General features: G+C 48.8%; 4 protein-coding genes across 13 annotated transcripts; 2 read left to right on the top strand and 2 right to left on the bottom strand.

The window, feature by feature from the left end:
* Window positions 1-123: 123 nt before the first annotated feature.
* LOC311182746 (histidine--tRNA ligase, mitochondrial) lies at window positions 124-8527 on the bottom strand (the record flags this gene model as incomplete). 5 transcript variants are annotated; one of them, XM_084251787.1, is made up of 13 exons in its annotated part: window positions 124-183; window positions 585-731; window positions 947-1063; window positions 1216-1449; window positions 1533-1660; window positions 2258-2351; window positions 2659-2757; window positions 3572-3679; window positions 3793-3945; window positions 5196-5291; window positions 5417-5536; window positions 5773-5847; window positions 8420-8527. In XM_084251787.1, 13 exons carry the CDS (start codon window positions 8525-8527, stop codon window positions 124-126), a joined length of 1539 nt encoding a protein of 512 aa, XP_084107913.1. The 5 variants fall into 5 exon arrangements, with proteins under 5 accessions (XP_084107913.1, XP_084107914.1, XP_084107916.1 ...); XM_084251788.1 differs by having other exon boundaries at window positions 3793-3918; XM_084251790.1 differs by lacking the exon at window positions 1216-1449 and having other exon boundaries at window positions 3793-3918.
* Window positions 8528-8869: 342 nt separating this feature from the next.
* HARS1 (histidyl-tRNA synthetase 1) lies at window positions 8870-19929 on the top strand (the record flags this gene model as incomplete). Of its 6 annotated transcripts, none has more annotated exons than XM_084252476.1 (13): window positions 8870-8959; window positions 9247-9336; window positions 12290-12409; window positions 13756-13851; window positions 14493-14558; window positions 15952-16059; window positions 16209-16307; window positions 16521-16614; window positions 16813-16940; window positions 17033-17275; window positions 19082-19198; window positions 19378-19524; window positions 19858-19929. In XM_084252476.1, 13 exons carry the CDS (start codon window positions 8870-8872, stop codon window positions 19927-19929), a joined length of 1470 nt encoding a protein of 489 aa, XP_084108602.1. The 6 variants fall into 6 exon arrangements, with proteins under 6 accessions (XP_084108602.1, XP_084108601.1, XP_084108604.1 ...); XM_084252475.1 differs by having other exon boundaries at window positions 14493-14618; XM_084252478.1 differs by lacking the exon at window positions 12290-12409.
* A 724-nt stretch (window positions 19930-20653) lies between these two features.
* DND1 (DND microRNA-mediated repression inhibitor 1) lies at window positions 20654-22826 on the top strand (the record flags this gene model as incomplete). Its single annotated transcript, XM_084252240.1, has 4 exons — window positions 20654-20677; window positions 20813-20930; window positions 21253-21714; window positions 22369-22826. The coding sequence occupies 4 exons, from the start codon at window positions 20654-20656 to the stop codon at window positions 22824-22826; spliced, it is 1062 nt and encodes a 353-aa protein (XP_084108366.1).
* A 659-nt stretch (window positions 22827-23485) lies between these two features.
* WDR55 (WD repeat domain 55) lies at window positions 23486-27051 on the bottom strand (the record flags this gene model as incomplete). The annotated part of the gene is made up of 7 exons (XM_084252132.1): window positions 23486-23804; window positions 23885-24054; window positions 24149-24248; window positions 24329-24508; window positions 24600-24687; window positions 24766-24866; window positions 26861-27051. The coding sequence occupies 7 exons, from the start codon at window positions 27049-27051 to the stop codon at window positions 23486-23488; spliced, it is 1149 nt and encodes a 382-aa protein (XP_084108258.1).
* Between the last annotated feature and the right edge of the window lie 88 nt (window positions 27052-27139).

The following is a 27139-nucleotide window of genomic DNA, read 5'->3' as shown; positions in this document are numbered from 1 at the left end:
CCAGGCAGAATGGAGGAAGCAGAAGGCACTTGTCATCCATCCTGCAGTTGTGAAGTCCATCAGGAACTCAGCCCCAGATGAAGCCTTTTCTACCAAGAGCTGTAGATGGTGATCATGTGAGGATCAAGACTCAAACAGTCGCTTCTGAATTTCGGCCACAAGATTTTCCCGTTTAATGTCCACCTGAAACATAAGAGAACCCTCATGTGACAAACTAGAGAGTGGTCCTAGCTCCTCAGCCACTGCTTTTCTGAATTCATTTAATTCATAAATGCTCCTACCATTTATCTAACCAGTAGGGAGTAAAGGGGGGCTTCAAGCTGACCTGGGGAATGTATGTCCTCAAGACAGAGGTATTCAAACATCTGGAAAATGTCCATTTTATTGATTACTCGCAAGATACCCAAAGAAATTTCATTTGTCCTACTCCTGCCCACTAAAGCAATTCATTGACCGCCAACAGTGGATATACTTTCATCTCTATCACTCTCAACCTGCAGGTAATTCATCAGCCAAAAGACACAAATTTCTTAAAGAATTTAAGAAACACTTGGTCCCTTCTATTTCTGCTGGCACCTCCTCACCTCCTCCCTGCTGGCCACTGTTCGGAGCGTGATGATCCCTTCCTTCACTTCTTTCTCACCAATAATCACCACCAGGGGAATGCCAGCCTTCTCACAGTAGTGTAATTGGGTTAGTAGTTTAGGGTTGTTCTTATATAGCAGCTCTGCCTAAAAAGGGTCAAGACAGAAAGAGGTTTAGAAGTGACCACACCAGGAGCAAGTTATTTCAAAAGAAATGAGTTACTAGTCCTCTCATTGCTAAGAAGACACTCTACTGAAGACTAGAAAGCTCTTGGGTTCTACCCTCTGTTTAAGGTAAAAATGGGCCTGGCACCTTAATTTTTACCTACATACTGAGGAGGCTTAGATATCAGCAACCATACCTTGATCCCAGCATCCCAAAGCTCTGCAATTAGCTTCAACCGTTCCTGAAGAAAGTTCTTCTGTGGTGTGGCCACAAACACCTGTGTCTCTGTGGTCCGTATATTCTTACCAAACATCTAAGAGAAGAGAGCAGCTAAAACTACCAAAAACTTCCTTGGTACCAGTAATTCAAAAAAAAACAGGATGAAAAGAATCACCAGAAAAGAAGTTCTCAAGAAACATGAGTTTTTAAGCCTCCAGTCCCATTCCACCCCTACTTAGGACTTACATTCATTCTCTGCTCCATGATGGAGAAGATTCGCTCGACTCCAATGCTGAGCCCCACACATGGCACATTGTGGCCAAACGTGCCCACCAGCCCATCGTAGCGTCCTCCAGCAGCAACACTGCCCACATTCAGGGGCTCCTCCTCAGGCTGAGCTGGGGTTGGTAGCAGCACTGCTTCATAGATCACTCCTGTATAGTAGTCAAGGCCCCGAGCCAGGCTTAGGTCAAAGGAGATCTGTAAGGTTATAGTTAATATGATAAACTCGATACCCAGAGAACCCTAGAGTGCAGCAGGAGGTCATCCCTCACCCAATTTACCTTCTCAGCAACTCCAAATAAAGTCAGGTATTCAAACAGCAGCTTTAGATCTTCTAGGCCCTCTAAGGCCTGCTTGTTCTGACATAGTCCGTGGTCCTGAAACATCTGCTTCACCAGGGACATTCCACCTGAGGAGAATGTGGAGGAGAGGTAAGATCTGTACTATTCACCCAGACATACTTCACCCAATTTTTGTCTTTTTTTAAGATTTATATATTTATGCATACAACAACTGGGATACAGGTCAGAGGTATTGGGGGGGGGGGGGCGGTGGTGAGAGGATTCACCAGAGCCAGAGTGGGGAACAGAACAGGCAGACTGACTGAAACACACTGCTGAAGGGATCAGCAGGCGAGTCAGGAGAGGTCTGCTGCGCCATGTGGGTGCTGCAGTGGCTGCCGATAGCCTCATAGGTGTGTCTTAACCCCTTGAGCCACCAGGGAGGCCCTACTTCATCCCAGTGTATCCCTAATGTGCCCTAGCTAGGCTTCCTCATTCTCTTTACAACAAATTTTAATGTCATATGACCAGAGTCTCTCCTTTACCTATACCTTTGCCTTTTGAAGACATAATGTGGCTACAATAAGCAAAAAGGGGAATTAAATTTAGGTCAGACGCTGGAGCTAAGCACATCTACACAAAGGAATTCTTTCAGAGGTACAAACAGTGCACACATCACCCTCATGCTGGTTCTGTCATATAGTTCTGAAGATCCTGGTTCTTACCATGACATTGGACATAGTCCCCAATTCGATCAGCCACATTAGGAGCCAGGCCTTTCTTTACCACCATCTCATATTTCACATCTTCCCAAGACATCTGCATGAACAATCAAACATTAGCCCAGTCTCAGGATCCTTCTTTCTCTAACTGGAAAAGGACATTTCGCTTTCAGTCAGTGTGTGTATCACAAGTAACACCAGACTTAGCAAAGTCACAGGCAGATTAGGAAGTCCAATCCCTGCTGCACAGCAAATCTCAGATCTTGTTCCAGAATATTCCCCCCAGCACCTTCCCAGAAATAGCTCATTTCCAGCCACCATCTCTTTATTTTCTTTAGGGGCATGGATTTGAGGGCAAGGCAGGAACTCTGATAAGGTCCATTGAAGAATGTCTTCTTTCCTACCTTTCCTAGTTTGTCAACTGAGGAGCAAATGGTATGGAACTTGCTTTCAGGGACTCCACAGACAGCAAACATCCCATCCAAAATCCTCCGATCACTGACCTATGAATTCAATGGAGGTAACACAAATGCCTTATCAATGACCTTTTCCTCCTAACAATGGCAGTCATAATAGGGGCAAAAAGGAAATTTCACAGTAGCTATAGAAGGACATATATATATAAATTTAGACATAGGTGATAGCTGCCTCTATAAATAGACATAGCTGTAAAAGAAAGTCCTAGAGCCCCGCCCCGCCCCGCTCCCGCCGCCCGGGGTGTCCGCGGTGTCGCGCCGCCACCCCGCCACCTGTGAACATGGCGCTGCGAGCGCACTGCGCACCGGCGCCGCTCAGCTCTCGGTGCGTAAATTCACAGACAAACATGAATGGATAACAACAGAAAATGGTATTGGAACAGTGGGAATCAGCAATTTTGCACAGGAAGCTTTGGGAGATGTTGTTTACTGTAGTCTGCCTGAAGTTGGGACAAAATTGAACAAACAAGGGCCTCCCTGGTGGCGCATGCAGTTGAGTGCAGGGAAGCTGTCCATAGCTTCTGCAGTGCCGGTTCTCCGGCTGCAGAGATGCCCAAATGGCGCAGCAGACCTCTCCTGTCTCGCCCGCTGCTCCCCTCAGCAGTGTATTTCATTCAGTCTGCCCATTCTGTTCCCTGCTCTGTCTATGGTGACACCCTCCTGCACATCTGGCCTGTACCCCAGTTCTTGTATAAATAAATCTTTAAATAAATAAATCAATAAAAAAAAAAAAAAAAAAAGAAAGTCCTAGAGCTGCAGGCTTAAAGGCTGGGGTCAATTATGTTTTGGGAAAGCATCACACCAAATGCAGACTTCTCTCAGTTCATAGCCATGGACTCACCTTGATGAGAAAGTCCCCTAGTTGCAGCTCACTCAGGATTTCACATATGATCTTCAAACACTCAGCATCAGGGATCATAGGGTCAAACTTGCCAGCAATGTCAAAATCCTACAGCAAAAAAAAAAAAAAAAAGACGGGAAAAAAATTTCCACTGAGCATGCAGTTCCCATATTACAACCCCCAAAACTATCCAATCATGCTGCCTCTATCAGGTCACTTACACACTGGCAGAACTCCCTGAAGCGACCCTGCACCACAGTTGGGCTCTCTCGACGCCACACTTTCCCAACATGGTAGCGTTTCATCTTCTTCACTTTATTCATGGCCAGATAACGAGCAAAAGGGACCTCACAAAAATAGATTAAGGAAGAACACTGCATCCAAAGCCTAGACCCAGCATACAGGCACTAGGATGAACCGGGTCTCTATCAATTTCAACTGGATCTCATCCACCAGGTTAAGGAACTTCTGTCTGGTTTCCCATTATCTCCAAGGCCTAGCCATGCTTGATTTTCAATATACATTAAACCGGGTGAACTGAAGGAATCCCACATCACAAAACTGCAAGTTTAGTAGAAAGCAGAAGAAGCACATAGAAATGACCTATTTACTTCAAGTCTGGGCCGCTCACACCCATTAAGATCAATTCTCAACCATCTCAAAACAGTTAAGCTTCATATTTGGAGTTGCCTACAACTTCTAATCAATGTTTCTTTTTTTTTTTTTTTTGAAGATTTATATATTTATGCATACAAGAACTGTATAGGGGTGAGAGGATTCACCCAGAGACAGAGTGGGTTACAGAACAGAGAGAACAGGTGGATCTACTGAAATACACTGCTGAGGGGAACAGTGGGGAGACAGGAGAGGTCTGCTGCACCATGTGGGTAGCTCCATGGCTGGCCGGGGATCGAACTCGTGCTGCAGAGGCTGCGGATAGCTTCACAGTGCTGTGCTTAACCCTTGCGCCACCATGGAGGCCCTCTTTCTTAAAATATAAGTCAAGATCACCTGCATCTTAATTACCTATGTGCCTATTAAAAATGCAGACTGCTAAAAGCCACTCAAGATATAGAACTAAGATTATCTGGGTCAGGGGTCTCCCTGGTGGCACAAGGGGTTAAGCACTGCACTATGAGGCAGGGAGTCCACAGCCTCCGCAGCACAAGTTCAATCCCCGGTGGGCCGGGGAGCAGCCCACATGGCACAGAACTCTCCTCACTTGCCCGCTGCTCCCCTCAGCAGTGTACTTTGGTCGATCTGCCTATTCTGTTCCCCACTATGTCTCTGGTAGATCCTCTCACCCCCCTCACCCCCACCCTGCATCTCTGGCCTGTACCCCAGTTCTTGTATGCATAAATAAATAAATCTTAAACAAAAACAAAAACAAAAAAGACTATCTGGGTCAGAGGGCCAGAAATCTGTTTCTGCAAGCTTCCCCAAGGGAGTCTGAAATGCATTGAAGTTAAATACAGTCCTCCAGGCCAGGCACTGCTGTTAGAATTGACTTCTGAGAGAAACTAGAAGTAAAGGTTGCTGCCAGCCAGCCGACCCATAGGGTCCCAGAGTCATAGTCATCCCTTTTGGAAAGAGATAAATCTGGCTCTGGCACTTAGAAGGATACAGTGAGGTCATAGCGCAGGGACAACAGCTCTCCACCCTGATCCTTCAGATCATAGATGAGCCCAGAGTCCTCTCCATATTTTTCAGTGAGTATTTCCTGCCAGAGTCAAACAGAAACCACCACAGTTCAATGGATGGATCCAGAACACAGGCTAGAAGTCCTCTGGGAAATTGAAGGTAGGTGTAGAATTGGGGCTACAGCACTCTTTTTTCTCCTCTTACCTTCAGCTCAAATGCTGGGGTATCCAACCCCTTTGCTCCATGACGTTTAAAGCAGCTGACAACCATATCAAGAATTTTCTCCCTCACAACCATCTGCTGGGGACTAAGATCTCTGGTGCCCTAGAAACCAAATGCAGCTACATGAAAACAAAGACAAAAATCAATTCACATAAGATAAAGAATCAAAACTACATCAATAAAATCTCAAGTTGAACTCTCTTTGAGTTCAGATGATTCTGGTGTGTGTTTTTAAAATTAGTCTTAAAGGATATGAAAAGGGTTTAGGAAGAGACGAGCAGAGTAACGGGCAGTTTTCAAGGCACTCAAATGAGTCTGGGTAGGGCAAAGGGCATTACCTTTGGGGTCTTGATAACAAAATTTGATTTCTCTTGCTGTGGTTTCAGTTGGGATGTTAACTCTGCCTCTGCAACCTGCCAGAGAAAGGAACGTTAAGATGTGGATGCTCTCAAGTGACCAGGTCGGTGACATCGCTGGCCCTGTCGACCACCAACCCACAAAAACCTTTGACCCTGAGCAATAGAAGCCCAAACACTATTTCATCTACCCCAACCTCATTCCTTCTCCAAATCCCCAATGTGTTGTATCTAAAATACACAAGCAATATATGTGAGGTCAGGTTTGTTTGTTTTTCATTTTTATTTATTTATTTTTACATTGCTGTTCATTTTTGTACAATGTTTGATTTCTCCTCTCAGGTGTTGTCCCCGTAAAATTACCACCACCAAGACACCCGTGAACCATCACTATAGACTCTTGTGTTCTTTCCTCCCACTTTAATGTCTTTCCCTCCCCTCCCCTGATAATGACTCCAATTTATAGTTTGCCTACTAGTTTTGTCCTTTTTTTTTTGTTTTTTGGTTTTTTTTTTCCCCTGATCCTTTGTATCGTTTCCCTATGTGCCTCCTATAAGTGAATGAGGCCAGGTTTTGGATCATACAAGCTTCCTCACTATATCTGGAACTTTTTAAAGTCTGAAAAAGTTTAAGCACCTGAGAACAATGAGAGTACAGAACAGCTCACTACTCCCACCACAACCCTCTAGGGATAGGGACTAGTATGATTTTCTTCAATTCTCAGTTGCTCAAAGAGAAAATAAGAATTTCTCTTTTTGCCATATTTAAATAGTTTTATTTAACACATTGCATTTTTCCACTTACAACAGAAATGCTTATAAAGTAGCAGTGTTACTTTGCTTCCTCTCCCTGTGTGCGTGGTTTCATATTCAAATATCAAGAATGCCCAGTTATTACTATCACAGCTCAACTTCTAACTGCCATGAAATTTACTACAAATTTGGGTCCTTCAATGTTTTGGGTGGAGCAATGTTAAAGAGAACTAAAGAATTTCTTTTTTTTTTTTAAGGATTTATTTATTTATTTATACAAGCACTGGGTACATTCAGAAACACGGGAGAGTGAGAGAATTCACCAGAGCCAGAGCGGGTTACAGAACAGGCAGACTGATGAAATACACTGCTTAGGGGAGCAGCAGTAACGGCAGGAAAGGTCTGCGTGCCATGTGGGGCCCTCCCTGGCAGTCGGGGATCGAACCAGCGCTGCAGAGGCTGCAGGCAGCTTCGTTCGCAGCCCAGCACTCAACCACTGCACCATCAGGGGAGGCCTTAGAACTAAAGAATTTCTAACCTCAGGCTTGGAGCTAGGGAAGATAGAGCTTGAAGACAAAAAAGAACAAGCCCAAGGATACAGAACGTGCCTGAAAAATGCACAGAAATGGATTTCCTGATTTAACACAATGGCCCAGACTGGCAGGACACTGTGACAGAAAATAACAAAGGATGTCAGCTCTATCTTTGATGAACACACAAATCACCTGCTAAAAAGACAACAGGTTTGGATGTTAATAATAATAAATAGACAAAAGACAGTGGGGTCTTTCACAAAGTAAAACAGAATCAGTTGTTTATTACCAACAGTGTTTATTACCAAATGCCCTTCCAGAAACATAAAAAGTGTGATTGCTTCATATTTTGGCAGACTCTCTCCCCTTAAAGGATGGCAATTCAGGTCTACAAACCCTTCACTGCAAATCCAAAATCCGATAAAATCTCTTAAAGTTAAAACAACAACAAGAAAAAAACTGAGTTTAACTTACTTTGAGGTGAATTCTAACGTGAACTCAGTTTACTTATGGTTTTCAGTCATCTCATTTGTGGGAATATTCATACATTTTGTATAAGAAAAGTTACTGTTTGACCCTAAGAGGATCAGGCTAGGAACTGTGGACCCATATTAAAATGTTCCTTATGATGTACCCGTAGATAAGTCACTTAACCTTGCAGTCTGTGGCCTTTCTAGGCACCCCTTGGGGCCTCTCCGCACCCCTGTGTGTGAAGGATTTGGAAAAGGCACTCGGAATGACTGCCTTAAGACAATGACCCACATCAGAGGCAGCCAGGGTGCCTAGATAGCCGTTGACTGATTGTGTGGCTACAAGCTCAGGTGGCCTGGAAGTAGCTAAGAAATTACATCAAATACCTGCACAAGAGGTCCTCCTCCCTGTCTATGTGGCCGACATGTTCCCTCCTGCTCCCCATAAAAATTGATTACCCTTTGTCTCCCCTGGACCCTGCTCCTCCTACTATTGTCACATAATCACTCATGCTTGTTTATTACTGCTAATAAAGAGCAAGAAGGCTGCTCACTGAGCAGCATAATCTTGCCTTGCAAACCTGCTCCAAGGCTCGTCCCTCAGCATGTTCAGGGGGACGCGCTGGCTCGTTCCTGACTCAACAGCAGTCTCCGTTTCCCCAGCTGTACAATGGAAATAACAACCCCAACCTCTCAGGACTGCTCTGAGGGTAAAATAGCAAAGCAGCTAAAACATTTAGCGTAGAGCCGGTGCACGGGGGATACTTCTCAATGAAGACTGAATGGAATACTACTGGAGTAGAAGCTGAGAGTCCAATCTTTCAGCCCAGGAGATCCCACCGGGACAGGCCGGAGCGGCCTCAGTCTGGCTCACCTGGCTATGAGAACGCACAGCCCGGATGCAAACGGCGCGTGGCGGCCTTGGAAACTGGCCGAGCAGCACGGTCCAGACCCTCCCGCGCAGGAGCCCGAGCTGGGGCATCGTGCGGCAGGACGCCGGCTTTGCGGGGCAGGCGGCAAAGGACACAGGGAGCCGGGCAGATCGGAACCCCGAAAGGGTGCAGGGCGCTGCAGAGGTGAAGCGCCAGCGCCAGGGAAAAGGTGAGTGCTTTTGCACCTCAGAAAACCCCGAGTCTAGCTCCGGCCCTCACAGATTGGCTGCCTGTCAGCTCCGGCACTTCCAGGAGGAGCCGGAAGTGGTTGCTGCGCCGGCGGAAACTCTCTAGGCGTGCAGGCCAGCAACTCGATAGCCGGAAGTCCTCCGCGAAAGGCTGCGGCAGCCTCAACGTCTGTGGACAGCCATCGGCTCCAGCTGGCAGCCAGTATGGGAGAGCGTGCGGCGCTGGAGGAGCTGGTGCGACTTCAAGGAGAGCTCGTGCGGAGCCTCAAGCAGCAGAAGGCCGGCGCCGAGCAGGTACGATCCAGCAAGGGAGGGGCCACACAAGGCCCGGTAGGATACATAGCTAAGGTGGCCTGCACAAAGGACAGGGATGTGGGAGAAGGGACCGAGCTACGGGGGTGGGGGGCGGGTGAAGGACGGGCTCGGTGGGAGGTATCAAGGATGGGACCGGAGAGAAGCCAAGGTAGGCTTCGGGAGAGAGATCTGCCCCAGATCGTGGATGAGGGAGGGATACGGAATGAATGGCAGAGGAGAGGGTGGAGTAGCAGATGTGATAGCCCAGCGTCTGCTTTCCCTACCAGGTCGAAGAGGAGGTGGCAAAACTACTGAAACTGAAGGCACAGCTGGGTCCTGATGAAGGGAAACAGAAGTTCGTGCTCAAAACCCCCAAGGTAAATACTCCTTTAGGGAGCCTTTGAGATGATCCCTAATTCCACCCATAAGGTGCACATGTCTGCTTCCCTGAAACAGAGCATTGAGGAGAATCTGAAATACTGCAGAGAACTAACAGTTGCTCTGGCTGAAATGAATTCTACCTGAGTCATTCTGGGAGAGCAAAGTGATTGGCAGAAACTAGGCCAGCTTGGTGCTTTTAAAAATCAGCCTGCTGCTGCTACTCCTTCTTTCACTCAATAAATATGAATTGAGTGCTTACTGTGCGCTTAGCACTGTACCAAGTGGTGAGTATACTAAGGTGACTAATATAGGCTGCCCTCATGAAGCTTATATTCGACCGAAGAAAACAGACTTAGGACAAATAATCCCATGCATGAATTGCGATAAGTGATATAAGGAAATAACAAGGATACTCTGAGAAAAATAAGGGACAACTGGGAAGTGTGGTATACTAGTTGACCTAAAAGGTGAGTGGAAGTTAACCAGGAGAATGTGAGAAAGATAGGACCAGGTAGAGAATGGAAACGCAGAAGCAGGAATGAATCTTGGTAGTTTTCAGGACACTTGTATGATTAGACCCAAATAGAGAAGGAGAGTAGAGTAGAATTAACTTAGAGGTCCAAATTTAGCCTCCAGGATTTCAGGATTCCACTTTCTGTAAGTTCTGTAAACATTCATTGGGCTCTTTAGCACTTCATATTTACCTGTTATTGCACTTACTATTTATGTAGTTTATTTAAAACCTGAGAGGATGAGACTAGTTGCATGGAACCAAATATGTATTTAATAAATGTATGGGAAATTGAATTCCAAAGAAGAGGGGAGATGGTCTGTCTTGTGTTGAGATGTCACTCTTTGATCCTCTTCTGGTTTATAAGGGTGCTGATTGGGTTTTCGAGCCATTGGGTGAGAGGGCCCCCCTCAAGCCTCTTTTCAACACAGACACATTACCCTTCTGACATTAAAAAAGAGAGAGAGAGAAATGTCTTCCTTTAAGGTTAATTCTTTGGGTTTCTAAATTCATTCATCTATTCCTTTCTACACACAAAATCATTTCAGTGTAAATCCTAAGGCAGAGACAGTGTAAAATCCTAAGGCAGTGATCATGAAACTGTTAGGGAAAAAGATTAATAGGTTATTTATGGTAGATTAGGCTGGCCTCACCTAAACCAATGATCATTCTTAACATCATTAAAAAGTAGAATAACCAGACAAGTTTTTCCTGATGTGATGTAATAAGACACAGCACCACCTATGAAATAATTCTGCCAAGAAAAATTGAACCTGAATCTAGTCAGGTCTTCAGGCCTAAATACCAATTTACTGGAAATGTGGGAGATGGAGAAACATGTTAAATGACACATTGAATATATTGTTTACCAAATCAATGATGTGAAAAATTCTTTAGGATAAATGACTCAATTTCCATAACACATAAATGACTTTCTTTTTTTTTTTCCAGAAGGAAAGGAAACTAGTGTAGATTAAATAGTAGTGAGACATATCAACCAAAAAGAATGCATAGGCTTCATTTAGAATCTGACTCAAACAAGCCAGAGAAAATTAAACCTGGTTTAGTCATTTAATAATATTAAAGGGTTGCTTTAGATATTCTCGGTTGTAATAAAGGTATTGGAGTCTTCTGTTTTTTTTTTTTTAAATCCTTACATGTTAGAGAATCACACTTAAATATTTATAGATGAATAATATGATCTCTCAGATTTACTTTAAAATACTCCAGGAAAAAAAAATGCAGCAGTTGATGGTTGTTGAAGCTGGTAATCATGGTAATGGAGGTCAATTATACTATTCTCTATAATGTGTTTTAAATTTTTTGACAATATAATGTTAAAATCAGATTAAACTGGAGAGTTCATATCTATTTTAGTTCGTTGAAATGCATGTTTATTACAGTGTGACTCATGTTAGTATCAGAAAATCTAATTTCATGGGCACAGTACTCTTTCAAGGGGTCTTCATGTTCAAAATTGCTTTCATAATAGCACTAAAACATTATTTGTCTTTTTCACTTTATTTGCAATGAAGGTGCAAAACGCTAATGACTAGGAAAAAATCCTCCGAGAATAGAGTTCTAAGAATCCTAGAAAATACAACCAAGCTAAAAAGGGAATGGAATTTAGAAGGGTGATAGCAACTGGGTGTGGCGGTTAATAGGAAATTTTTTTTTAACAAGTGATTATCACTTTAGGGCCTCCCCTGGTGGTGCTGCGAAGCTGCCCACAGCCTCTGCAGTGCCGGTTAGATCTCCAAGGGTCCCACATGGTGCACAGATCTCCTGCCACGCCCACTACTCCCCTCAGCAGTGTATTTCATTCTGTTCCCCGCTCTGGCTCTGGTGAATTCTCTCACCCTCCGACACTTCTGACTGTACCCAGTGCTTGTATCAATAAATCAATCAATCTTAAAAAAAAAAAAAACAACCCAGTGATTATCACTTTATTAAAAATATTTTACATCACTGGGTCTCCCTGATGGCGCAGGGGGTTAAGATGCAACCTATGAGGCTGTTTGCAACCACTGCAGCACAAGTTTGATCCCCAGCCAGGGAGCTACCCACATGGTGCAGCAGACCTCTCCTGCCTCGCCCGCTGTTTCCCCTCAGCAGTGTATTTTGGTCAGTCTGCCTGTTCTGCTCCCCACTCTGTCTCTGGTGAATCCTCTCACCCCCACACCTCTGGCCTGTACCCCAGTTCTTGAATGCATAAATAAATATATCTTTAAAAAAATTACATCATTGAATAGGGAATTTTTTAATCATTGTTTTATAATTAATGACCATTGCATTGTTTTATAATTAATGTTTTATAATTAAGTTTGGGTCAAGATTTGCATTGTAATCACTGAGGTCATTCTTTTACATTACTAGATCTTATTTTTGGTTTGTTTTTAAATCCCATCCCTGGTTCTTTGACCTGTTTTGCCTCTCAGGGCACACGAGATTATAGTCCCCGGCAGATGGCAGTCCGGGAGAAGGTATTTGATGTCATCATCCGCTGCTTCAAGCGCCATGGTGCAGAAGTCATCGATACCCCTGTGTTTGAACTAAAGGTAAGAGATGGTGAGGAGAAACTGCCTTGTGGGAGAGTGGGTATATGAACAACAAAGAGGGCAACAGAGGTCTCTCTCTGTTGTGAACAAAAACCAGTATTTTCTCTAGTGATAAGGAGGATGGATAGTTCAGAGGGAGAGGCCCTGCTTTTACCTATTTACCTTGCTTGTCACAAGTGATGTCCAAAGAGAGTCTGGAGAAGCAGAAGTTGTTGAGCTCCTGTCTGCATTGGCTTCTGCAGCACCTGTCTTCAAGGCATACGTATAAAGTATAAATATGCAGCCAGTCTTCTATTGATGGGTCCTGAGATTGTTTCTGGTTCTTTGCTATTAAAAAAATCACACGGCATCATTCCTGGCTTACACCGCAGCGATTCTTGTTGCATTTATAATAAAACCCAAATTCTTTATCAAGGCTGAGAAGGCTGTACGTGATGTGACCACTGCCTGCTTCTCCCAGCTCATCTCATGCCGTTCTTCCACTCACGCTGTGCTATTCTGGTCGCCTTTCTTATTTGTGCAAGCTCCTAAAAATGGTTCCATCTCAGGGCTTTTGTTCTTGCTCTTCCCTCTTCCTGAACTTCCTGTGCCCCTGTCTCTTTGCATCACTTTAATTTCGGATTAAAGACTGCCGATTTTAATTTTAGATCTCAGCTAAAATGCCATTCCTCAAATAATCCTCTCCAACTACCTTGTCTAATACAGTCACTTTTGGAGGCTACTGGGAGATAGGCCTTCAATATATGAATTTTGAGGGGGGGATATAATTCAGCCTATAATACCAACCACTGCTTGAGTGTTTGATTCAACATACTGTAAGTTTTCAGACATTTTAAACTTTGCTAAGCTGGGTAGGTGAAATATGTTATCACCTTGCTGTGAACATTACAGAGCAAGGATTACTGTGTTGTCTTGTGCATTTGACATTAACTCTCAAGCATCATAAAAACATATGTTAGTTGATTTAATAACTCATTCCTAGAAGTTTATTGTGAGAAAGAATGTGTACCCAAATATATTTACTGAAATGTTAAATGGAATGTGTTTTTTCTTTTTCTTAGAACAACCTAACAACATTTGGAATGTCTCCTCACTGGGATATTATGCAACTTTTAAAAATAATACTTCAGCTATCACAAAATGGAAATGTCATAGGCAGAAAACAACATTGGTGTTCCCTTTTGATTAAAACTACACCTAACACATAAGCATTAGGATAGGGAGCAGAGGGATCATGGACAAGCTGAAATCAGTCATGGGTTTTTATTCTCAAAACTTCATTTTAAACTGTTATATTTACCATTGTGCCCACATTTCTTTGTGTGCTTTTTTTTCCCCCCCTCCAGGAAACACTGACAGGAAAGTATGGGGAAGACTCTAAGCTGATCTACGACCTGAAGGATCAGGGTGGGGAGCTGCTGTCCCTACGCTATGACCTCACTGTATCTTTCCATACCTGGGCTCTTGGCACGCTGGATGGATTGGCCCTCGCTGGGCTCAGGCTTTTTCTAGACTCAGGTTTTGGGGACAGCCGGACATAAGCAGGATCAAATATGATGCCTTTGCAATCAGGTGAATTATTTCCCTACAGGAGCAGGACTTTGGCTAAAGAGAACATCACCTTAGAAGTTTTCAAAGTTCTTAGCTTTTCAAAGTTCTTAGAACCCTTAGCTCTTTTAGGACCCCATTCCCACTCTCTAGCAACCTGCCCTGTCCTCTGGACAGATTTCCCCATAATTGACTGGTTGCCTTTATGTCTCCTTTATGTCCAAATTGTCAGAGAATCATCTGTGTAGAGCTCCCGCATGGCAAGCTTGCTCTTGCTCTGCAGCCTGGCCAGTTTGCCCAGCCCCTGCTTAGCATATCCCAGGGCAGACGCTACCAAAGGGCAAGGAGCCTTAATCTTTTTGAGCTGCCCCCTGTGATGACCGAGTTGATTCTGTCTGATATTCAGAAATGCAGTTCATCTTCATGGGTGGTGGTTTTACCAGAACAGGAAGGGGTTGGACTTCAGCTTCTGGTATTAAAGATAATCCACTCCAGACTGATAGGAGGGGCTTTCTCCTTAACTCTGTGTCATCAGGTTCCTTTTGCTCGATATTTGGCCATGAATAAACTGACCAACATTAAACGCTACCACATAGCAAAAGTCTATCGGCGGGATAACCCAGCTATGACCCGAGGCCGCTATCGTGAATTCTACCAATGTGTGAGTATGTATGCGGGACAGACCAGTGACTCGGCCCTCCCTCAGGCCAGGAGAGTCTGTTGAGTATTCATGGTGTCCTAAACAAACTGCACACCCCAGATAATGCTAACCCTGAGGTTTCTTTCTTTCTTTCTTTCCTTATTTATTTTTTGTGGGAACCTCGCCGGTGGCCGGGGAATGAACCGGTGCTGCAGAGGTGTGGGCAGCCTCGCAGCCCAGCGCTCAATCGCTGCGCCACCAAGGGAGGCCCAGGTTTCTTTTTTTTTAAAAGATTTATTTATTTATGCATACAAGAGCCGGGGTACTGGGGGGGGGGGGAGGATATGCAGTGGGTGAGAGGATCCACCAGAGATAGAGAAGGGAACAGAACAGGCACACTAACTGAAACACACTGCTGAGGGTGTTAGGGGGAGAGGATGTCCTAAGCTAATTCCATGCAGGCTTTATGGACTCCACCCCCACTCCAGACCAAAACCATCAGGACATTGGGAAAGACAAATCCCATCACCACCAAAGGAAAGGTGGCTGGGACCTGAGGGTGGGGTTAAGCAGCCACGTTTGGTATAAAAACCAGACACGTGGGCCTTGGGGGGCTCGCTCTCTTGCTCACCTCCTGGCTTCACGGCTCCTGGCTTGTGGCCAGCTCTCAGAGTGCCATTTGGGATTCCTGATCGGCGGATCGGGTAGGACGCATTTATAACTGTGTCTCCCACTTTTCTCCCTGAGCTGTACATTTCCTCATTTCCCCTTCCCTTGTAAATAAACCTTTTATTAACCTTTCGCGTGTGCCTGCAGTAGAGCATTGATAAGTCCTTTTAAGAGCGCGGGTGAGGACCCACAGTCAGGCACCCCGTTTTGTATTGGGACTGCCCTGTAACAAAGGGAGCAGTGGGCTATACAGGAGAGGTCTGCTGCGCCATGTGGGTTGCTCCCTGGAGCCAGGGATCGAACTCCTGCTGCAGAGGCTGCAGATTGCTCCATAGTGAGGTGCTTAATCCCTTGTGCCACCAGGGAGGCCCACCCTGAGGTTTCTTAAGTATTTTCATGCAGATTTTACAAAGCCCTATGGGCAGGGGAGGGTAGGAATAACACAGCAGTAGGAGGAAATAAGGAAAAGTAGATGAGGGAGATCAGGAATAGCCCAGTTGATAGAAAGGAAACCAGGACTGGTGAGAGACCCAACAATACCAGGATTCATCTCTAGGCTGATGATCAGTGGAGAACGAAGGAGGAGGTCTGTGCATGAGAAAAACAGACCTTCCCTTCATGGGGGAAGCAGAGATTTTAAGAAGGTTAAATCCAGGAGGGCCTCTGGCTGCCCCGCCCCTTGCAGGACTTTGACATCGCTGGGCAGTTCGACCCCATGATCCCCGACGCAGAGTGCCTGAAGATCATGTGTGAGATCCTGAGTTCACTTCAGATCGGTGACTTCTTGGTCAAGGTTAGAGCTACTGGGGCCGGGAGGATAAAGTTGGGCCTGGTCTCCACGGGAGAAAGTCCTAGTGCAGAGGGACCAGTAGCCCAAGTGGCCGAGGCTACGGAGGGTCAGGTAGCGCAGTTCCCCGCTCACTGAGCCTTGGGCCTCCACAGGTGAATGACCGGCGCATCCTAGATGGCATGTTTGCCGTGTGTGGGGTTCCCGATAGCAAGTTCCGTACCATCTGCTCTTCGGTGGACAAGCTGGACAAGGTAATGACCCAAACTCATGACTCTTCCCAGACCCCCAGCCTGTTCTGAGAAGGGGCCTGCCTCTGTGTCCACCAGAGAAAGATTAACCAGGATTTAGGTTGCAGGGAAGCTTTGACTCCACAACTGCTCCCTACCCCCACCTCCCAGGGAGGGCCCACACTTGCTCTGCAGTGGGAAGCTGCCAGGGGTCCCTGACTGGTGTCTGTCTGCCAGGTATCATGGGAGGAAGTAAAGAATGAGATGGTGGGAGAGAAGGGCCTCGCACCCGACGTAGCCGACCGCATTGGGGACTATGTCCAGCAGCACGGTAAGGAACAAACCCTGCCTCTGCAGCAGCCCTCAAGCGTGAAGCTAAAACTCTTCTCTGTGTGTGCATCACATGTAGGAGAAAGGGAGAGGAAGGGGGTGTGTGTGTGTGCATACCAGTGCAGTCCAGGCAAAAGGTAGAGTCTCCCTACAAAGTTCTTCTGGTCAGTCAGTCTGGCTCACAGATCTGTCACCTCAGGTGGGGTCTCCCTGGTGGAACAGTTGCTCCAGGATCCTAAACTCTCCCAAAACAAGCAGGCCTTGGAGGGCCTGGGGGACCTGAAGCTGCTGTTTGAGTACCTGACCCTATTTGGCATCGCAGACAAGGTGAGTCGGGTTAGAGATGGGAAACGCAGTGAGCTTTGCTGCCTCAGTGCCTTAATCCTCAGCTGGTACTGACCATGTCCTTGTACCCACAGATCTCCTTTGACCTGAGCCTTGCTCGGGGGCTGGACTACTATACTGGGGTGATCTATGAAGCGGTTCTGCTACAGACCCCCGCCCAGGCAGGAGAAGAACCCTTGGGTGTGGGCAGTGTGGCCGCTGGAGGACGCTATGATGGACTGGTGGGCATGTTTGATCCCAAAGGGCGCAAAGTGCCCTGCGTGGGACTCAGCATTGGGGTGGAGCGGATCTTCTCCATCGTGGAGCAGAGGCTGGAGGTAGGTCCTAGGGAGTGGGTAGCAAACAAATTGGGTAGGTGGTGGCACCTGAGTGATGTTTGATCTCCAAGGAGGCAAGTGGTCCAGCTTTGGGCAAAGGCTATCTTAACAAAGAAATAAGAGAAAAGATGACTCCCACCTCTATTATCAGCCAGCTTTATGGATCTTTGATCATCCTTTTTGCACAAAATCCTCTCAATCCCTACTTCCCACAGGGCTGTCAGGAGTCTAGGCTGGTATCTCTGAGCACCCAGATCATCCTCGTGATACACAATACTTAATATTTTACTGCTCTGTGCCAGGCACTGTGCTTAGTGCTTTTTGTGAATTATCTAATAAAATTCTTGGGCCTCCCCTAGTGGCGCAGGCGGTTGAGCGCAGCGCTGTGAAGCTGTCTGCAGCCTCTGCAGCGCCGGTTCATTTCCCGGCCGGCCAGGGAGATTCCCACATGGCGCAGCAGACCTTCCTGTCTCGCCTGCTGCTCCCCTCAGCAGTGTACTTCGGTCCTTCTGTCTGTTCTGCTCCCTACTCTGTCTCTGGTGAATTGTCTCATCCTCCCACACCTTTGGCCTATTTATTTTTTTTTAAAGATTTATTTATTTATACAAGAACCGGGGTACAGGCCAGAGGTACGGGAGGGTGAGAGGATCCACCAGAGATGGAGCAGGGAACAGAACAGGCAGACTGAAGAAACACACTGCTGAGGGGAGCAGTGGGCAAGACAGGAGAGGTCTGTGCCCTGTGGGTTTCTCCTTGGCCGGCTGGGATTGAACCTGTGCTGCAAAGGCTGCGGACGGCTTCACAGTGTGGTATTCAAATCGCCTGCGCCTCCAGGGAGTCCTAAATAAATAAATATATTTTTTAAAAAATTCTTGCAGGAATCCTCTGAGAGCAGTTACTTTATATTTTTCAGGCAAGGTGACTGAGGCATTATAGATTAAATAATTTGCCCATGGTCATAAAACTTATAAGTGGCAGAGTCAGAATTGGGATCCAGACAGTCTCACTCCAGAGTCTGCTCCTAAGCACCTTATACAGTGTCTAAGTGGAAAGCATGTGTCTGAGGCCAGGGGGACCTCATATAATGGTCTTGATTGTCCAGCACCTAGAGTAACACCAGGGAAGCCCATCATGGCTCAAGCCCTCTGTTGTTACTGCTGCTTTTGACTGGCCACTTGCTTTTCATCTCCCGGGCTTCTGGTGATACCTTTTCATCCCTGTGGGCTCTGGCGTACCTTCCCACCCCACTGCTTCCATCCTTGCCTCTAAAGTGGATGCCACGCCTGTTTCCCAGCTGAGTCACTATTCCAATAGTGCATGAAAGCTCTTTTCCCAAAAAAGATAATGGGCAATAGCATTCTCCCTCCCTGCCCCCTAGCCACCCCAGGTCCCCTAGATTGTGCCCTGTGGTTGAAGTATAAGAGGCCCAGTCTCTTGACTGGGCACATAGTAAGAGGGAACTAGAACTGCCGGGGTGAAAAGCCTGGGTGGGCTCCCCGTATCACTCTGTGTGAATGTCCTTGTGCATCTTTAAGGTACTGGATGAGATGAGCTGGAAGTTACTATACATAAGCTACCTTTGCCCTCGGCCTGTGTTATTTATTCTTGCAAGTCGTATGTTCAGCTCATTTCGTCTGAGCTAACTTTGGTCCAATTGCTAGATGAGGAGATTGCGCCCTGCCCTGGTGGAGATGGCTGAGTCGGGCTGTGTCTCTCAGAATCCTAATAAGAACCTGTACTGTCTGCTCCTTGAAGGTGTTGTAAAAGGTCATCCAGCCCCCTGACTCTAATCTGCCCCTTCCCCAGGCTTTGGAGGAGAAGGTTCGGACCACAGAGACACAGGTGCTTGTGGCATCGGCACAGAAGAAACTGCTGGAGGAGAGACTGAAGCTCGTCACAGAGCTGTGGGATGCCGGGATCAAGGTACGGGGGCAAGGCTCGGGATGGCAGCAAACTTGGACAGACTCTCTCCCTTAGTGACCGTGCCGTCACTATGACTTCTTGGGGTGCAACTCAGAGCAAGGTGCTAGCTGGGTTCCCCAGGAGGCTATCCCTGAAGAGAGTGGGAGCCAGCCTACATCTTCTGCTCTGGTGCCCTGCAGGCAGAGCTACTGTACAAAAAGAACCCGAAGTTACTAAACCAGCTGCAGTACTGCGAGGAAACGGGCATCCCACTGGTGGCCATCATCGGGGAGCAGGAGCTCAAGGATGGCGTCATCAAGCTTCGTTCAGTGGCAAGCAGAGAAGAGGTAAGGGGGCAGGCAGGAAGGCTGGGGAACAGGCAGTGAGGAAATATATGCCAATGCAGCAGGCCAGTGCCCATACAAGACCTTGGCAGACGCTGGGCCTTCATATTAGTGCCCAGTTGTGAAGACCTATAGGCCGAAACTGTTAGCAGTCTGGTAGGGGTAGGATCTCTAGCCCCGCATATTTTCTGGCTCCCCCAAGAAGCACTGTCTCCTTATGGTGTTTGACGGGGTTCCTACTCACAGCTGAGGCACCCCTGATGACTAGAGGTAGGAGCACCCAGGGAGCAGTGGAGAGGAAGCCGTTCATACCTCCTTCTTCCCTCATGCCGCCAGGTGGACATCCGAAGGGAAGACCTTGTGGAGGAAATCAAAAGGCGAACAAGTCAGCCTCTCTGCATCTGCTGAACTGAGCAAACTGTGGAAAGTGGGACTGGCACTGTTGGAGACTAAGATAAAACTGCGTATATCTTCAACAGCTTTGCATATTCCTGTTCCAGCAGGAAGACCTGAAGAGTAAACAGAGACTTTTTATTTTTATTATGATTATCTTAATGGTAATTATTGGCAAAAATGGCCAGGCACTGCACTATTTTACGTAGAAGGCCCTGCAGGCTTATTAATACACTGTTCTCCCAGGCCACAGGGCCCGGACCTAAGATGGACTCGTCTGCAGGGCCCCCAAAACAAGAAGGAACGTACCCCACAAACAATTGCGGAAGGTCCAATAAAATGCCTCAACCACTAGAGCCTGCCCGTGTTCCTATTGCTGAGCGCCTCCCCGTCAGAGCCCGAACCTCCCATTCGGATCATTTTAGTGTTGGAAACTGGGGTGAAAGACCCCAGGGTGAAGGGTGCCCCTGGGGTTCTCATTGGCGGCCCGCATCCGCACCGGGCGGGCTAGCGGGTTACCCCTGAGCCGCGCTGCGTTCCGCGCACCCCGCGGAGGCGCCAGGCTTTCACCTGCGGATCGAGCTGCCCGCGGCGCACGTGCGGAGGCCGCCTCCACCCCGGGGGGCGGGGTCGTGCTCACGGCCAATGGGCGCTTGGGAGGTGGAGGGGCAGGGAAGCTTCCAGAGGCCGAAGGAGAGGAGGTTATAAAAGGGGGTGCTGGCGGGCCAGCGCGAGAGCCATGCAGTCCAAGCGGGAATGCGAGGTGAGTGCTCCGCGGCGAGGGAGTCCGCGACCCCCACGGGCGCACGCAGCAGGGGGCTGTTGTGGCCCCCGCGCCGGAGGCGGGGTGGGGGCGGGCGCGGCCATCCGCCATTCCAGCCTGCCCTTTCCCCTTCAGCTGTGGTGTGAGAGGGTGAATCCCGAGAACAAGGCGGCGTTGGAGGCGTGGGTCAGGGAGACGGGCATCCGCCTGGTGCAGGTGAACGGGCAGAGGAAGTACGGCGGGCCGCCCCCAGGTACGGTCGTCCCAGCCTCTACGGCCCGACCAGCCCCCTTTGGGGGAGGGGCCACCCCGGGACCACCACCAGCACCCCCAAGCGCCCGGTACACGAACCCAGGCAATTGAGGGTCCCCAGCCCCCTTACGCGCACCCCTCGCCCCCAGGACGGGCCGGGTCTGGAAGCTGCTCCGCGGGCGGGCCCGTTAGCTGGTCACCCAGTTTTGCCGACGCCGGGCACGGGTGTTGTACCCATTTCACAGACGCCCGCCCTGGTCTCGGGCCCCGAACCCGAGCCGTCCCAGGGGCTGACGGCGGCCCTCCCGCCCCTCTCCCCGCAGGCTGGGTGGGCAGCCCGCCGCCGGCCGGGTCGGAGGTGTTCATCGGGCGGCTGCCCCAGGACGTGTACGAGCACCAGCTGATCCCGCTGTTCCAGCGCGTGGGCCGCCTCTACGAGTTCCGCCTGATGATGACCTTCAGCGGCCTGAACCGCGGCTTCGCTTACGCCCGCTACAGCTCGCGGCGCGGCGCTCAGGCCGCCATCGCCACGCTGCACAACCACCCGCTGCGCCCCGCCTGCCCGCTGCTGGTGTGCCGCAGCACGGAGAAGTGCGAGCTGAGCGTGGACCGCCTGCCGCTGGGGCTGAGCCGCCGCGCGCTGCTGCTCGCTTTGCAGCCGCTGGGGCCCGGCCTGCAGGAGGCGTTGCTGCTGCCCAGCCCCGGGCCGGCGCCCGCGCAAATCGCGCTGCTCAAGTTCAGCTCGCACCGCGCCGCCGCCATGGCTAAAAAGGCCCTGGTGGAAGGTAGGGGGGGGTGGGCGTGGGGTCCCAACGGCGGGGGTCAGACCTCTTCTGCCAGGCACTTTACCGCTGCACAATACAGGGTGAAGTCACAAGATTTTACTGCCAAACAGATTTGAGTTTGCAAACAAACTGTTTATTTGAACTCAGGTTTTTAAATTTCCAGTGCTGCTACCAGGGGTCACTTAGCAACAGTTAACACTTGCCAAGCAGTTAATTCCTGAGTTAATCTTCAGCTTTGCAATGAAATACAGTGAGCTCCCTCTTTAAGGGTGAGGAGGCTCCCTCTTTAAGGGTGAGAAACTGACTTGCCCGAGGCAGTCTTAACTGAGCCTACCTTTGATCCACTGTGGAAACTACTTCCTCAGCCGGTTGTGAAAATTACCCAGTACTTAGCATATTACCTGATGCTGGGCAAGTACTCAGTAAAGATTAGCTGTTGTGATGCTCATGAGGCAGAAAAGCTTGCAACCAATGCACTTCCAAGCAATCTTGGAAGGTGTTGCACCTCCTTTACAAGTACAATGAAGCCTGGCAAGGTTAACTTGCCTGAGGTCACAGCAAGATAAGGGGAGGCTTAGAAATTAAACACAGGCCTTTGTCTGGGGTCTGGGAGCTTGGGCCTAGGGCTTTGACCAGTCCATCTTTTCCCTGCAGGCCAGTCACACCTCTGTGGAGAGCAGGTGGCAGTGGAGTGGCTCAAGCCAGACCTGAAGCAGCGACTCCGCCAGCAGTTTGGGGGTCCTTTGCTGCGGCCCCTACAGCCAGAGAGCAGCCGCTTGTCCCTGGCCAGGGACAAGCTAGTGTCCCAAGGGGCTCGGGCTGCCCTGCAGGTGTTGTGCCAGCAGATGAAGCTGGGCATCCCAGTCTTCCTCACCAAGTGTCTGGGCACGGGCCCTGCTGGCTGGCATCACTTCTGGTACCAGGTGGTGATCCCTGGGCACCCAGTGCCCTTCAGTGGCCTCATCTGGGTTGTGCTGGCCCAGGATGGGCAGGATGCACATGAGGTGGCCAAGGATGCTGTGTCTGCACAGCTGCTGGAGGCACTGAGTAAGTCTGGGGCCAGCCTCCTGCAGCCTGCTGTGGCTAAGGCAGGTGTCATGGTCAAGCAGTGACCCCATCCTCTCTACAGGCAGCCTGACCAAAGGGGCATAACCTGGGTCAGTCCCCAGCCCAGCAGGCCTGGGTAACCACTATCTGATCCCAAAAGGGGGAGGGGCATGGGCCCTGCCTTAGGCCTGACAGCCCCATAGCTGGGGCAGGGTCCCAGCACACACCTGGGGACAGCTCAGGTTTGGCTAAGTTGTGGTGAGGGACCTTGCCCTCCTCCCACCCAGGCTTGGGTCTGACCCATGGATATTCCTTGCCCATTCTCTGACACACACACCCTCTCCTCCTCCCACAGTGTAGCATAAAACTTTGCTTATTTTCTTGACTTGTCCTCTTTGCTGTTTTTTTATTTGGGGGCTGGCAAAGCCAAAAGGTCAGAAGTCTTACCTTTTGTCCCTACCACTTGGTATTCTAGTTTCGGTTTATGTACAACTTTTGAGTTTTTCTATGCTGGTTGTATTTATATTAAACCCCTGGTTGGTGTACACCTGTGTCAGTGCTGTGGACTTGTATTACAGTGGGAGAGTGAGGGGCTGCTGCAGGGTAAGCATTTCCCTACATAGTGCCCGGAGTCCTGAGCCTCTGTCTGCATGTCGTCTTGGCAACACCTTGGAAGCAAAACTCTTGCCCAGGAAGGATCTATCTTAAGATTCAGATCATCCCCTCAGTCACTATCATCCTCACTCTCCTCTTCCTCCCCAGCTGTGGGGTCCTCTCCTTCCTCCCTCAGTCCTGCAAAGAAGTCATCGGTGCTCCAGGCCTTGCTGCTCAATGCCCGCAGCGGTCCTCCCTTTTTCTTGCGCCGACGGTAGTCATCCACCACCACAGCCCGAAGCTGGGCCATGTCCCAAAACTTAAGACGCTGGTCGTGGCCACTGCTGGCCAGGAATCGGCCGCAGTGGGAGAGGGCTAGCTCCTCCACAGGCTCCCCGGCATGCTGACCCACACTGCCCACCACTCGGTTCGGCAGGATGTTCACAGCCCTAGACAGAGAGAAAGCCCCGGGTGTGAGCTAGGTGCACCTACCCTTCCCGTGACCCTAAGGGCTATCCCAGCCTCTAACCTGATGACTCCGTCCGTGGAGCCAGTGCACAGCAGACTCTCAGTGACCTGAACCATGCAGTCGATGGACTCTGCTTTCAGGGCAAAGCGGTCACTTGTGGCCCCAAAGCCATTCCAGTTGAAGAGGTAGATAGTACCTTCACTGGAGCCACAGGCCACCTTCTTCCCACACTGCAGGGAAATAGAGCAGAGCGTGTCCATGGAGCCACAGTCAAATGAAGTCCCCCCACCAAATACTCCCCCTCCCTATCACACGTGACCATACTTTCATGATTGTGACAGAGGTCAGGTCCCCAGACTGGGTCTCTGAGAGCAGCTCAAAGCGGCGTCGCTTGATGTTGAAGACCCCAAGGCAGCCATCCCCACTATGGAGAGAGAAAGGTTTGGCCAGAGGACCCAAAGAGGGGAACTGAACACAAAAGAGAAGCGGCGGCTCTGAGACTACCTGGCTGTGAGCAACAGCTTCTTGGCTGGGTCCAGGGCCATGTCAGCAATGTACTCCTCATGCTGTCGCATATCCATCAAGGGGCCTTCCTTCCGCTGGTCCCAGAGCCGGATGCCACCTGTGTCGTCTCCAGTGGCCAAAACATTCTCATCCACCAGCAACAGACAGTTGATGGGGGCGCTAGAGACACAGATACAGAAGTTCTTGCAGCAGCTTTTTCCCAAGTACTGGTGCTTACCTCTCACCCCAATACACAGTTGGCTCCTCTTACCCGTGAGCCTTGGAAATGCGTCTTTCCAGTTGGCCATGCTCCACATCTAGAACATGGATGGCTTTGTCCTTGGAGACAGTAACAAGTTCTGGTGGAAAAAGGACCTGGGTCATGGCGCTGTTTTCCTTCCACCACCATATTGTTGGCCGCCTTCCCTAATACTCACTCTGCCCATCTGCAGAAAAGGCCACAGCTCGGCAGGACTTGAGATGGTGACCCGAGGACCAGAGCTCCTTGGTTTCTCCCTCTTGGCAGGAGTAGGAAAAGCTGGGGGTGAGGAGAGAGAGTAAATGACCCCAGGACCCACCTGAGATGCATGGAGTGTAGAGATCAAGTAGCCAACCTCCCATCTACCTAGGAACTCCTATTTGTACACCTCCAAATCCAAGGAGCTCACCATCCCTATTTTCCATTTTCAGTGAACTTCAAATGTTAGACCTTACACATTCTATACACAATAATTCAAAGTACATTTGCCCAGGACTTCTTTGCGACTGCACCCCATCCCCCTTATTATCCTTGAAAAACTCAGCCTGGGCAAAGATGAAGTATGGCGCACAGTGGAGGCATAGAAATATTTGCTTAATTAAGACAGCCCCAGAAGTTGTAAACGTAAAGGTCTCTAAGATAGGGTCCTCTCTCTCCAGTTCTGCAGGAGCTAGAGAAAACCATAACGTATTACAGTCCATACTGATCATATGAAGGGAGGACGGGGCAAATGGAGATGGAGCAAAGGCATGGATTAAGCTCAGCCTTGAGGCAAGTACCTGTCCACAAAATAGTGCCTCAGAGCAAACCTCAAAAAGGGCTGAATGAGTAAGTGCTCAATTGCCTGAGTTCCAGTGCAGAACTGCTTACTTTTTGTTCTGTCCCAGTGCCTAGCACGAAAAAGTCACTTAATAAACATTCACAATGAATGAAATTAGGGAAGGAGACCCTGGAAAGATAACTACTAAAGTGATGACATGTGAATTCGATCATGAAGAGTAAGTAGTTCACCTTGCAGAGTATAAGGGGCAAGTGCTGGAAGCAGAAGCCCATGTCCCTTCCAGGGCAGAGACAGGAATAAGGAGGGGTCTAGTGGCAGGAGGGTGGTAAGGCTAGAGCTGGAAAAATGGGACAGATTGGACTGGGCTTGAGACCATGCAGGCTAAGCATAAGTCTGTATTTAATCCCATGGGAAAAGGAACCTTTTTTTTTTTTTTTTTTAATCCTTTCCAGAATGGTAAGGAGGGAAGTTACCTGCCCACCAGGAGTGAAACCCTTCTACATTTGTTAAATATTTAAGTTGGTGCTATACTGACACTTGACCCTCTGCAAAGTAGATACTAATAATCCCATTTTTATTTTTTCGAAAGATTTATTTATGCATACAAGAACTGGGGTGTAGGCCAGAGGTGCGGGGGTGAAAGGATTCACCAGAGACAGAGTGAAGAGCAGAACAGGGGAATCCACTGAAATACACTGAGGGGAGCAGCAGGCAAGACAGGAGAGATCTGCTGCGCCATGTAGGTTAGCTCCCTGGCTGGGGATCAAACTCATGCCGATAGCTTGACAGTGCTGTGACTTAACCCCTTGCGCCACTAGGAAGCCCCTAATCCATTATTAGAGATGAAAATACAAACATTACCTTGTCCAAGGTCACGGCAACTAACGAGGGGATTGAGGCTTAAATTCATTAAATCTGACAGCACAACTCTCGTGATTAATATCTTCAATGGCTTTTCTCTGCTTCCATTACATCTTATTTTCAAAATCAAACATGTACTTAGGCACCTACCCTGGGCTAGAACAGGAGTTGCAATGGAGAACAAAACAGACTACAGATTTACATTCCAGTGTTTTCCAAACTCCAGTCATGACCCATTAGTGAGCTGCAATCAGAATTTTATGTGTGCCTGCAATAACAACAGAATCAAGTAAACCAGAAAAACATCGGAGTACATCACACATAATGGAAAAGGTATTCTTACTGGAGGGTGAGGTTTAAAAGTTTGAAAAGTACTTCTTTGGTGGAGAAGATGAGCAGTCAAAATAATCGCATAAATGCACACATGGTTACAAACCACTTAAATTTATGAGGGAAAGATACCTGGTGCCATGACAGCACCTCACAGGTAATCTGAGTCTGGGGCATGGCGCAGGTTGAGTCTTGCGAAATTTGTTTCCCATCAACTTTCTCTCCTCTCTCCTGTCCAGCTCCCTCCCTACGGAGCACCCTGACCCGACAGTCCCCGCTCCCCACCCTGGCCAGCACTTACACGTACACGTCCCCATCCACATCCCCTGCCGCCAAGAGATCGCGGGTCGGATGAAACGCCAACCCACTGGCCGGCGCTTCCAGCACGATGTCTTCCGGGGTGTCTCGGATCCTGGCCGGGGCTTCTGCCGCATCAGGGTCCTCCTCGTCGCTCCCATCCTCCGGGGGCAGTTCCTCACACGTGCGATCCATGCACAGGCGGACTCGAGCCGCGCAGGAGCCGGGAGGTGAGCGCAGGCGCGAGGCACGCGGGGTCTCAGGAGGCCTCCTCCGCGTCGGG

Source organism: Talpa europaea (assembly GCF_964194135.1).
Source record: "Talpa europaea genome assembly, chromosome: 13".
Classification (NCBI taxonomy): Eukaryota; Metazoa; Chordata; class Mammalia; order Eulipotyphla; family Talpidae; genus Talpa; species Talpa europaea.
This window is presented reverse-complemented; position numbering and strand designations above follow the sequence as displayed.